This window comes from Falco peregrinus, chromosome Z (genome assembly GCF_023634155.1).
Source record: "Falco peregrinus isolate bFalPer1 chromosome Z, bFalPer1.pri, whole genome shotgun sequence".
In the NCBI taxonomy this organism is placed as follows: Eukaryota; Metazoa; Chordata; class Aves; order Falconiformes; family Falconidae; genus Falco; species Falco peregrinus.
This window is the reverse complement of record NC_073739.1, coordinates 73303004-73315700: the sequence shown is the minus strand read 5'-3', so window position 1 is coordinate 73315700 and position 12697 is coordinate 73303004. Positions and strand designations below refer to the sequence as shown.

General features: G+C 37.7%; 1 protein-coding gene across 1 annotated transcript in view; it reads right to left on the bottom strand.

Moving 5' to 3' along the window:
• The window catches only part of MTMR12 (myotubularin related protein 12), a 43245-nt gene that overhangs the window by 24089 nt on the left and 6459 nt on the right, over positions 1–12697 (bottom strand). The window contains exons 2-8 of the mRNA XM_055790968.1: positions 10188–10242; positions 8861–9000; positions 6997–7069; positions 5610–5740; positions 4871–4964; positions 2245–2368; positions 840–915 (exon numbers count right to left, since the gene is read on the bottom strand). Coding sequence (XP_055646943.1) covers positions 840–915; positions 2245–2368; positions 4871–4964; positions 5610–5740; positions 6997–7069; positions 8861–9000; positions 10188–10242 — 693 coding nt within the window. The remainder of the gene's footprint in view (positions 1–839; positions 916–2244; positions 2369–4870; positions 4965–5609; positions 5741–6996; positions 7070–8860; positions 9001–10187; positions 10243–12697) is intronic.

Below are 12697 nucleotides of genomic sequence, written 5' to 3'. Positions count from 1 at the left end.
AGACGCAATAAAAAAGAAAAATCACTTCTGTTTCTGTGTAACAGCCACTGTAATTTGTCTGGTTGACCATCTCAGAAAAAAGTGACCCAAACTATTTTGAAGTCATTACCTGAAAGGACAAATTAGGCAGTACAGCACTATCTTCTCCGTGGATTAATTTCAGAGTATAAAGTGAACATGGGTTTCCTTGGCAAATTTGATGGACATGCAGCAACGAAGTTAACACTTCATAAGTGAGGTTACTTTGCTCCTTGTTTCTTTATATACTGGTTCTTAAACTCTGCTATGAGGTAGGAAGCCAAAGCCAGCTTGCTACATGGCACAGAACAGTGTATTTAATTTCATTTTCTGTTGAGACTGGCAGAAGTAGTTTTTCAGTTAGGCTACTTGGCTTTGTAAAAAAGCTGCTTTCCAGCACCCAAGCTTGGTAACTGGAGGTATTCAGCTATACCTGTACATGCACGGTCTTCACCTCAATATCCAAATAGCATTTCAAGCCCTGCATCCTGCCTCAGCTAGCAGTCAGTCTCATGACAAACAGGCTGATGTAAAAACACTCTAGTAGTATATGTAGACTACAGGACATTAGACACCTGATGTAAGCAAATGGGGGCTGTGAACCATGCATACATATTCTGCACTACATACACACATACAGCACTACATAATACTTTGAGCACTTCTTCCAACGTCTGTTTCCACTTCTATAGATGATTAGGTATACATGTGAGCTGTTGAAAACAAGTTCTGAAAATAATATGCAGTACTATCTGAAATCCTAATTGAAATTGTGTCTTCTCCGTAAGATTTCTTACCCTCAGCCATGCATATATACTTACAGGAATGCCTCTGCCTTCATACTTCAAGATACTCTCTTCAGAAACACATATGGGAACAACAAAATACAAAGGCAGCCTAAGGTAACACAAAAAAAAAAAAAGTTTCTTGCACTTAAAAACTGAACAAAGAACAATCTCCAAGCTCATTTTAATGACGGTAAGTGTTCTAGCCCACATGTTAATTATATATTCACTCTTACTGCTACAATAACCTTTCTTACTAGATAATTATATTGTCCTCAACACCCTCCCTTTATTTTCAACTGGATAAGGTATTTTCTTTCAATCTTGAGCTCTTCATTATCTTCACTGCAACATTCCTCTGCCTTTCCAAGATTGTAATTAAGTCCTACATTTAATTGTAACATCTAAGGCTGACTGTTAAGACCACCTTGGTTCTCTCACTCTTCGTTGTTTCAAAGGATACCCTTGTAGTATTAGACAACTAGTTCTGCTTCCATACTTTGTAAGCCGTTCATGTCACAATTCAAGAATGTAATTTAATATATCATGAATTTCCAGTACCAGCCAACGCTATGTTTAAGGCCCACAGAATCAACAAAGATAAGCACTTAACCTCAGCTTGGGCCTCTCAAGACGGAGTCCTGGAGTAAAGACTTCTTTGAAAATTGCTGTTTGTTTCCAAGATCTATGAAGCCTTTCAGGATCTGACCATTTCCCATCCCTGGCAGTGTTCAACGCCAGGCTGGATGGGGCTTTGAGCAACCTGGTCTGGTGGAAGGTGTCCCTGCCCATGGCAGTGGGGTTGGAACTAGATGTTTAAGGTTCCTTCCAACCCAAACCATCCTATGATTTCATTGAACAACAGTAGTACACAAAGCCTTGTACACATTCTGAAGGTTCCCCAATAGATGCTACTTAGCTATACTCATAGAAGTATACATCTCTAACCTTCGACTAAAGGCAACACAACTCCCATCAGCACATTTTGCAGATACACTTTAAACCAAGTACTCTTTCCCCACCCAGACCCCCAGCTAAAAATACAGAAAAATCTCAAGAACACGTAACTTGAAATTTTACCAGAGTAAAGGTAGAGGAAGGAGAAAATGTTATCCTAACCAGTAAGTATGACAAAAGTGTAGCTACCAGACCTATATATTTTCTATTCCATTTTAAGGTGGTAACTCCACCCCTACAGATACTCTAAGCCTGACTGACCAAGGTCTTGAGTAGCCTGACCTAATGCTGAAGTTAACCCTGCTTGAGCAGGGGTTGTATAAGATGACCTCCTGAGGTCCCAAATCAATGTATCCCATAAATCAAAGTGGAAACCAGATACCCTAAACAACTGTCTAGGGTTCAGCATGAAAGATAACACTGATTTTTGCAAATCTTAATGAGACATATATACAAAGGTCACTGTTAACCAGGTCAAGCTTACTTTTCAGAGACTCTGTAGCCTTCATTGGTAGTCACTGCTTTGTATTTCACATTTCCTTTGGTCCGCTCCAGCTCTCCACGCCAATCCTCAAGAGTGTCAAACATTACAGTTTGGTTTCTTCTATCTGTCAGACATCAATAATGTTAACTTTGTAGACTATCAGGAGCTCTAACATGAAAGCACTCCTAAATCAAGTAGTTAGTTTTTATTAAGGTAAGCAAGCAAAACCTCTTGCGTCCAGAAAGCCTTGAGTGAAAGATAAAATGTCTTTGTATATCACACTGCTTCTCTGATCTTCAGTGACACATCTTCCATCAAATACTGCTTTAATAACTTCAGGAACAGTTTCTCCTACAGAAAATAATCAGTTCTTATGGAATTTTCATACAGTTGAGGCTGACTTACATCCAGACTAAAACCCAGGATGCTGTGCAGCCAATACCACTGCAAACTAGTGCAGCTGACTGGCATCCAATAATCCAGGCTCAAATGTGGAATTAACAATCATACCAAAAGCCTTCCTGCAATTTAGATATTGCGCTTCATGTAAAGTTCATTCTTCTATCATGGGTAGGAGTTTAGCGCTGAACAGAACATTTCAGACACTTGACAAGAGCAGAAAATTAATTGCAGCAATTCAGTCTCAATCATTTCAGCTGAGAACTTTTCCTGTTATTTCTATTCAGCCACCTTAGCAACAGTTATGACAGCAGGATGGTTTAGCTCCAGATCTTGTAGAACCACCATAAAATTTACCAAATAAGGCCAATTGTTTCAAGCACCCATGATAATTAAGTATCCTGCAACATCAGCTAACACTGAAATACCAAACAGAGCTAGAATTCCATGGAAGATACAATGGCAAGTTGAAACTTTCCACCACAACACAAAGTAGATGAAAAATTTACAGTTGGAAACAGATTATTAATGAGCTCTAAGGGATGAATTAAGATTTTAAGGGTATGAGACTGTAAGTGGCATAAAGTAACAACTTCATAAAGAATGAGACCTAGGCATTTATTATTGAAGATAGTTATTAAAATATGAAAGAATTCTGGCACAATACTTTCAATGCTGCTATGAAGATTAGGCTTCACCCACACTTTAGTCTCTACCTGGAAAAGCTTAGTGTCTTTCTGACGTTTGTAGCTCAAATTGAACACCAGTTACAGACAAAGCCTGCAGGAACTACCTGAGTCAGCAGCGTGCCCTTGCAGCAAAGGCAGCCCATGTAGTCCTGGGCTGCATTAGGTAAACCACTGCTTAAAGGCTGAATGGGGTAATTGCTTTCCTCAGATCAGCACTGGTGAGGCCATGCCTGGAGCGCTGTGTCCAGTGCTGGACTCCCCAGTGAAGGCCTACTGAGATCACTAAAGAGCTTGAAACACCTGGTGTGAGGAGAGACTGAGAGCTGGGACCATTCAGCATGGAGAAGAGAAGGCTCAGCAGGGGTGCAGAGGGGCAAGAAGTCTTTCCAGCGTGTGTTACACCCAGCTGGAGTGGAAGCAGAGGAGGGGAGTGAAGAAGATAGATCTGGACTTAGTGGTATCCTGTGACATGACAGAAGGCAACGCACACAAGCTGAACTACAGCAAATGCCATTTAAACAAAGTTTTGCACTATGAGCACAGTCATATAAGGAAACAGGCTGTTCAGAAAGGTTGTGGAGTCTCAGTCCTTGGACATACTCAAAACCCAGCTGGACACAACCCTGGTAAGCTTGCTGTAGCTAACCCTACTCTAAACAGCAGCAGATGGACAGGAACATGACTAGATGAGCTCCAGGTTTCTTCTAACCTCAATGATTCTGTAATTCCTTGACATATTTTGGTAATACCAAATTGTATTTGGTAATACCAAATAATTGATTAATACCTTGGGTATATCAAAATTTCCCTCTGAAAGGAATAGGTGTTGCTGATGCACTACGAGTCAGGTTTCTAATTCAAACAGCACCATTATTTCAGCTGAAGCCTGAACTATGAAATGCTAAAAAATGCACTGACAGTTTTATCTTGAATTTTGCAGCTTACTATATTATTCAGCCAAGTCTGATCAAGTGGGAAGACTATGTAATAAGTGAGCTGTAAGGGGAAGTCAGATATTTACTAGAATCTTGCTATGCAAACCTATGCTTTTTTTGCAGTTGCCTGGGAGAAACAGATTGCTTGCAAATAACAACAGAAAGGGAAATACTTTGTCAGATGCCACTGAAAATGTAGTAATTTAAGAATTATGAGCAGGAAGTTTTGTTCACTGCAATAGTACAGAAATGACGTATCGATAAAATTAAGGAAAATATCTTCTAGATGAGAGCACTCTAGTCAGAAGCACAGGAAAAGCACTAGCATATTGATCACAGTAAGTCTGCAATCCAGTGATGCTACTCTTGCTTGGAAAATTCCTGTGCAACTACACTGAAGGACACAGAAACCAATAGTAGAAAATCTAGAGATTTTTAGCAACAAGTCTAACAATGTGGAATGAGAAAAATGAATCTTCTGAAGCTATCTGCCAGCAGGGCAGAGTCATAACCTGAGAATAAACTCAGCTACTAAGCGTCCCAGACTGCTTAAAGAGCTAACAGTACACAGCAAATAAAAATAAAAAATACAAAAATATTTACCTGTGTTGTTTGGGGCAGCTGATGCATAAGAGAACAGAAACAAGCGTTTAAGCAGCTTAGGAGTCTGGCTATGATGAACTATACCACTGACGATCTAGGAAAGGACCAAAAATTAACACCCAAACACAGACTAAACACTGTCAGTGTGAAAAACATGATTTTTTTTACCCCCTCCTCCCAGTCTTTAAACAAAACTGTTCAATGGGTTCTGTCTCTAACAGCTGACTTTTAGAAAGCTTCCTCTGTTGCCTGAAGGCGCTAACTATTTGACTTAATGAGAAGCATTACACATATTCAACTTCCAGAATGGCTCTCATATTTAAATAAAGGTAGTAGAGCCCTAGGTTTGGAGTTCAGATTAACCTGTCAAAAGAACTCAAGTTATCAGGAAAATAACTATTCCCATGCGAAAAAGCCTGAAGTCTAAAATCTAATAGTTATGTATCACAAACAGAACAGCTTTAAAAGTTTTCCTGAGCTGAAGCCGATTTCTTGTAGTACTCTGAAGCTCTGGTTTTCTTCAAAGAGCCAGTGCATCTGATCTTTTTAACTGCTATACATAATGATGTTTAATGAGTAAGGTTAGCTAGTAAAGTTAGGTCTTTACTTTCTCTCTTAATTGGGAATGATCAGAAAACACTTCAAGTTTAAGGGATCTCTCAGGGTGAATTTCCTCCTTACCTCATCCCCAGAATTAGACACCCAACACTAAGCTTAAAAAAGAAAAATCTATACTTACTCTTTTCACTTCCTCTTCCTTTGTATATCTCAGGCAGAAATGAAATACCCTAAGGTCTTTACAGTAGATAATTAGCTTTTCTGGGTATTTTCTCAGTTGTCCAGTTAGAAGCTTCTTTTTCTCATCATAAACTGCAAAATTAAAAAGTCTAGGTAAACATCAAAAATAACTTTGCCATCTGTTGATAAAACTACCTCTGCTTGACTTTTCAAAATTCTCAAGAAACTAATTTAAGCTCAAGTTTTAGCAAGTCAGAACAAGCATCCTGCAACACAGACCAGCAAGCTCTTGTGCTAATATACTTGATAAACCCACTCAAACTACTTCCTGCAATGAAAGGAAGCTTGCAGCAAGCCAGCTGCTCCATGATTATTTCTATTCACATTCTGACTCAACAGTAAGCTGAAAGTTCTGAGACGCATAAAAAGCATAATTTAGAAGTTCCACCCGAGGGAAAGTCCCCAAACAACTGAGATCATTCATTCCTAAAATTATTATTTTTTTTAACCACCCCAAGTGGTTATAAAGTCCCCAAGAGAGCCTTTTGTTCACTTCTGCTTGAGGATGTATTGTTTCACAACTTGAAGTGCTGCCACCTAGGCCATTGTATATGAAATTAAAGTGTCTCATAACCAGCTTACACTAGTCTCCCCCCAATCCACTCCTTCATGAACCCACACCACCATTCATACTCTGAATACTCAAACACTAGTCTAAGGTCAGGCTTCTCAACAAAGCCTTCCCCACTATTTACTAATTACCAGCTCCATTCTCCTTTACCTTTTTGAGCAATACAGGCATAACTGTAAGCCCTACTGCAAATTTACATAAAAAAAACAACAACAAAAAAATCAAATAAACTCTTTGATTTACTTGTAAATTAAAACCTCATTTTCTATCTTCTTTGATAATTTTGAAGACATTGCAAATCTCAAACCAAAAGTTCTCTTAAACAAACAAAAGGTACTGTTTGGCACCTTACTGCTCTGCAGTACCATTGCTCAAATGAAGAGAATACCTCCATGCTTATAGAAATAGCTGATACACTTCAAGATCCTTTTGCACCATCTTAATCAGAGACTTTTCATAGTACAGTCTTCTTTGCTTTGAATCATGGCATTTTGCAGCAATTGTTTTGTCTGTCCCAGAAAGATAATTAATGAAAATGTAGCTCTGACAAGCTGAGGGATAACACTATGTTCTGACAGATCTCTTATCTATCATTTTATTATTAATTTATTATATCTTTTTTCTGGACTATCCAATCCTAGTTTCCAAAGTGGCAACACTGTTTTCTATAAAGGATGTACATGTACAACAAGCAGCAGCACTATAAGACACTTAAAAGTGTGAGGCATGTTAAACCAAGAGGAGAAAGCTGACTTACCTCCATAGATTTGGTCTACACATTGCAAGGTTATGTCATTTTCTCCTACAATCTTATTCTTAAATTGTGGCTCCTAGAACATGAAAAAAAACCCACCCTTAGAAATGTCACACTACTAAGCAGTAGCAGCTTCTCACAATAAAGGATGTATTTGGCACGTGTTAGTATCAGCATTACCTCTTAGAAACTGTGCAAGGCAGAGCACTGAAGAACAGTTATTAAAATATAGGCAGATGCAGGTTACACAGGCATAGTTTATAAATAAAACTGGACCTGCAGTTTAAATATCAGCCATGCTTGAAATGTAGATAGAGTTTTTACTTTTCAAATAGCTTCAAAGCATGCTTTTCCATTAAGAGTTACTTTTCAAACTAGAATCATCACAGTAAACAGGAAATACAGTAACTTGGTGTAATCCAAGCCCTTTTATGACAGCTTTCCTTGCTATGGGAACCTGGCAGGAAATAGAAAATATCTTAAAAGAAAAAGTATCCCAAGAATATTCCAACATAACAGCCAGTTTTATCACTAGGTAAAATGAAGACACATGCACAACCCAATTCTCTACTGTTTTCCAAACTTGAAGCGATTTTGGGTTCCTTCACTTTTATCATTCCATGAGTTCAGTGTTAAAAATGACATTTGACTGATGTCACAGTTAAACATTGTTATGCTAAATATTATTACTGGAAGGCTGATGTACACTGCATCATTTTACATGAAGACAGCTGTGAACACAAGGTAACCTAATTCAAGTTATTTTCAGGCCTGCAGTACTCTGAACCAGGTGGCTAATAGTGAAGTTTTATTAAGAGAAATGTTGTTGTGACTTGGCATGCTATAAACCCAAGATTTAAAGTTAGTGATGGAACAGAAATTAGCATGGCCATTACCAACTTTCAGATAAATCTCATGTAAGCTGTGGAAAGGGCTCTTTGTTCAAATTCATTTCAGAAAGTCCAAAAACTCGAATTTGGCTGTAGAAGCCTTAGTTTAAAATTTAAACTCCCTCAAATTTTACCCCAAGAAAATTTCAACTACAGTCGTGTCAAATCATATTATTCTCATTATTCTTCACTGTCAAGATCACCTTGCACTTGGGAGCCATCTACTAGGCTCTCCTTTACTTTTATCACCTAAATGGACCAGACTGTCTCAAATGTTTAAAGCACATCAAATAAAGGTGTGGTATTACCATTGCCCTTTGACAGCTCAATTTGAGTACCTAAACCAAAGGAAACAATATTCAACTAATTTCTAGTATTTAGGGACTTTTAATCTTTTTTAATGTTTGCCAGCTCATTAGTACCAGGTTTTCAAATCTTTGCAGTCAACACCTGACTTTGAATGGAATAATTCAGAGCTTTACTGAGCCACACAACTATCCACAGCATTTCCACTTGTGCAGCCCTGAAATGGTTCTGCAGCTGTAGCCCAAAGTCAAGTCAGACAGAAATTCTACATTAGAAGTACATCTGACAGTCACTTTTGCAGTTGCTACTAGACAAGCACTGAGAAATCACGTTTAAGCAAACTATTGATTTAATTTTCAAAACAATTTGTTCTTTTAACTTAAGCTTTACAAAATTACCAACTCACAAGACAAAGAGTTATACACTACATCTAATGTAAGTGTCTACATACAGGCTTCCACTATTTTTACTCATCATTAGAGCCTGAGGAAGGATCTGCATAGACCAAGCAGATGCAAACTGTTTAAAATCAATCTGCATCCATTAAAACTTTTTTATAAATCTATACTAATGATGTATCCTTATATAAGGGAAAGATAGGATTATTTATTAAGAGACACTGCACGTTTTCAGAGCCTTTTTGGTCTTAATTAGAAGACTTGTCTTCCTACGTTATCGTCTGCAGAAGTATCGTCGTCAAGGAAAGCAATCTTGAAGTTTGTGCATACAAGTTTCCCGCAAGTGCCACGATTTGATCCATCTTCTTGCATATACTTGTATACTGTGTTTGCCTCACAAAGCAGCAGTTCACCTGCATAAAAGAAACACTGACTTGCAATATAACTGACATTTATAATTGGATTATTTCAACTGTTACCTTAAACTCAGCATTAACTTTCTGACAGCTTCTCCTAACCATATGCCTGAAGGTATTTTATCACTGTTACACAAGAAGACTGAGGCAGCTCCTGGAATCAGTACATTGAGAGCCTTCCAGATTATTAACATTACTAAAGATGGACTGAACCCTGTTCAAGTGCACATGTTTAAGGGTTCTGTAACCACAGGTACCTGTATCATGGCCTGTTCTAAGTGGCAGAAGAATAACACCTGAAGTTGTAAAGAGCAACCATATGAGTGTGTACTTGAAAAATACAGAACCCACCAAAAAGTAGTTTATACAGTCAATAAACAAGCTGAACTGTTCCAGTTTTCCTTACTGCTAAAGTCTAAGAATGCTGAAACATTTGTGTTAATTACTACAAGTCCATCATATTTAATTTTTCATAGCTTTGACTGGGGATGTTGCTTATTTTACAGGTCCCTGGGCTACTTTAAAGTTCTCAACCATAACTTTGCACAAATTATGCTCAATGAAGTTCTAATTTTGAAATTTTCAGGAACTGAGCTTCAAGTTTAAGAAAGTCAAACCAGCTTTGATCAGCCAGACTCATGGTCCTTCAACAAAGTGCAAAAAAATCCACAGAACAATACTAATTTATTCTAAGATTTTACTTCTGCTTTATCTTAGTAACATCATCTCTCCTGATCTTGGAAAATATTTAAGAAGAATTGTAAATTAAAAAAAAAAATCTTAACAGTGATTAAGGCATCAAAAGGCCTAAGTAACTCATAGTAGAATCAAAGAACACTACAAAGTAAGTTTGCACTAGCTCTTGGTCTTCAGTTTCCAAACAAACAGAAAACCCACCCAACTATCTTTTAAGAAAAAGGGAAAACTGAAGCATAGATAGTTCTCCACATGCAGCTTACCTAAAGACACTGTACTCTACAAAAACTGAAATTTTCAACAACCCATGCTGATATAGATATTATAAATATTTCAACCTATGGGGTTTGTTACACCAAACCCTCCATTTTACTACCTGGGACACTGATGTCACATCAGTGTTTGCTGCAGACATGGAAATATTTAAATATTGCTTACATTATTTTTTTGTAATATTTAATACTAATAATATAATATACACTAGTTACCTGGTAATAAGTGAGGGTTTACTTCCTTTTCTATAGGTTCCTTTATGTATATTTCCTAAAGAGAGAAAGAGTAATCATTACTTTGCAAAGATCATAACTTCAACACATGCTGTAAATAACAGCACCTCCCTCTTAAATTCCTCACGTTCCAGCAAATAGGCAAATTAAAATTAAGGAAAAAAAAATTATGAAGAATTTATGAAGAATTAGGGAGAACAGGTTTGCAGTGTGGTCCTTCCTAAACAGTAACAGTCTACTAGCTAAGTAATTAAATCAGTGGTTTGACACCCACATTGTCAGTTAAATGTGGCTGTGAACATAAAAAAGGAAATGAATGCATTTTTTGTATAAGGAACAAGACAAAAATAAAGCATTACCAATACCTTCAGTTCTCTCAGCACATATAAAAACCATCTCCCAAAGTTCATTCATAAGCTTTTCCACATATAACTTAATATTTGTTTCTAATGTACCCTTCACAGTTTTTCAAGTTTCACCCTTCATTGTTTCTGATTTTCTTACAGGCATTATTGCAACCAAAGTTACTTAAACAGTACTACCAAGATTACAGCGAAAGGAATTTTAGAATGTCAGAGCCAAGAGGTAAAACCAGTCACAGGATATCCTTCAGTCTGGACCCAAACTGCAGAAAACAAACCTATTAAACTCTCAGTATCACTTATTCTAGCCTTGAAGCACTGATAGTTTGGCTAAAATCTCCAGCCAAAAGACTGTTAAACTAGAGGACATGCTACACCCTTTCCTGCTCAGCCAGTTCAGAACTTCCTCCTCCGAGTCCAGCCTTTCTGGAAAACTATTAGTTAACTGGAACGCCACCCCCCCACACACACACACACACCCGGGGCCACAGCAGTAAGCAAGCTAATTTTAGTTTGTCACCAGCATCCAGTCAGATACTGCAAATCAAAACAAGCAATCAAAAAGAGACAAACAGCAACAGTTTTGCTGGATTAAATACAGAGAAAGAAAAGCCCATGGGAGCATAACATAATCCCCCTCTGCCATTCATATAAACACTTGCTCTCAACTTGTTTCAGAAGACCCAAAACAAAGCTTGAGGGTTGCATAGCAAAACTAGAACCACCAGGAAACCATGTCATGAGAACAGCAGACATTCAAGACAGGTTGAAAAGAGGCAAAGGTTATAAAATGAAGTGGTGATGATGTGAAGAAAGGAATCCAACTAGATGGCAACTAAATGCAGGAAAAACAGTTTGCTGCCTCTAACTTCTAAGTGTGTATGTTGCACAAGTAAATTTTCATCAAAGTTCACGCTTGTCAGTTAAATAAGCTGGTATGCAAACATGGCTCATGCTGAACACTGCTGCATTCAGAGAAGAAATATACACATGTTTTCCCAGTGTTGTCTCTTCACTGCTGGTAACTCCAAGCTAAACTTTGGTTTACTACTGCCTTTATTGATATGCCTTCTACTACCACTCTGAGTGCACCTAAATGCAATACTGTGTGCTCACAAACGATATGCCAACAATCACTGCTACAGAATAGTAAAACCAGGTGCTTTTCCAGTAACCTTAACTTTGGAAGGTATCATAAGGCATGTAACAACTACTGTTTATGTATACACAATGCTTGCATGTTTGTACTTATTGCCAAGAGTACCAGTTGATGCTAGTGTTGGCAGGTAAGACCTGGGCAAAACAAAATTTGACATCAAGTTAGTTCCTCAAGCTTACACCCATTTGTTAAAATGCAATGAAGTTTTTATAACAGGTATCACAGAGGCAAATAATTTTGAAGAAGTGGTTTAGATTTTGATTAGAAGTTAAATTGCTTAAGTTCTGAAAGGAATTAGAATTTCAATTAAATAGCATCACAGCAGAATAGAGACCTCAGTCAAACAGAGACCAGTTTATAAAATCCAGCTTCAATCTTCGTTGAAAAAACCTAGACACTGAAGTGCTTACTATAGGCAGAATACCTGTAATATACAACAACTTCCAAGACTGAGCCTCCAAAGAGTTCTATTTGAAAGCCAACATTTATATTCCTGTAATAAAATCATAAATATTTTAAAGACAGTTTTCATACATATGCACTGGGGAAAGACAGAATGCAAGCCATGAACACTGCTGAAGAATCCATGCCACTGTGCTCATTTTCCAAGGGAGGATATGAAAATATATTAAATTCTATTAATGTCACATTTTGTATTTGCTCTTTTAAGAGAAGAGGGCAAAGATCTTTATGAAGAAAAGTTGTTAAGTCACCCTGAGGTGGTGCAAGTTCTGAAGGAACCTCTAAGTTTAGCTAATACCTCCACTCTGTTTTAATTTCATTTTCCTAATGGATTTCAGTTTTGCAGTAACACAGATCTCAGGACTAATTTAAGAGCCTGCTGACACTAAAATGCATGCTCCTCAACACCCCTTTAATCAGTCACACAGTTCATACTCACCCCCCCACCTCTTTCATGTCTGGGTTTGTCTGACTGCATAGTGAGGTAATTTTGCTCATAAGATCAGCCG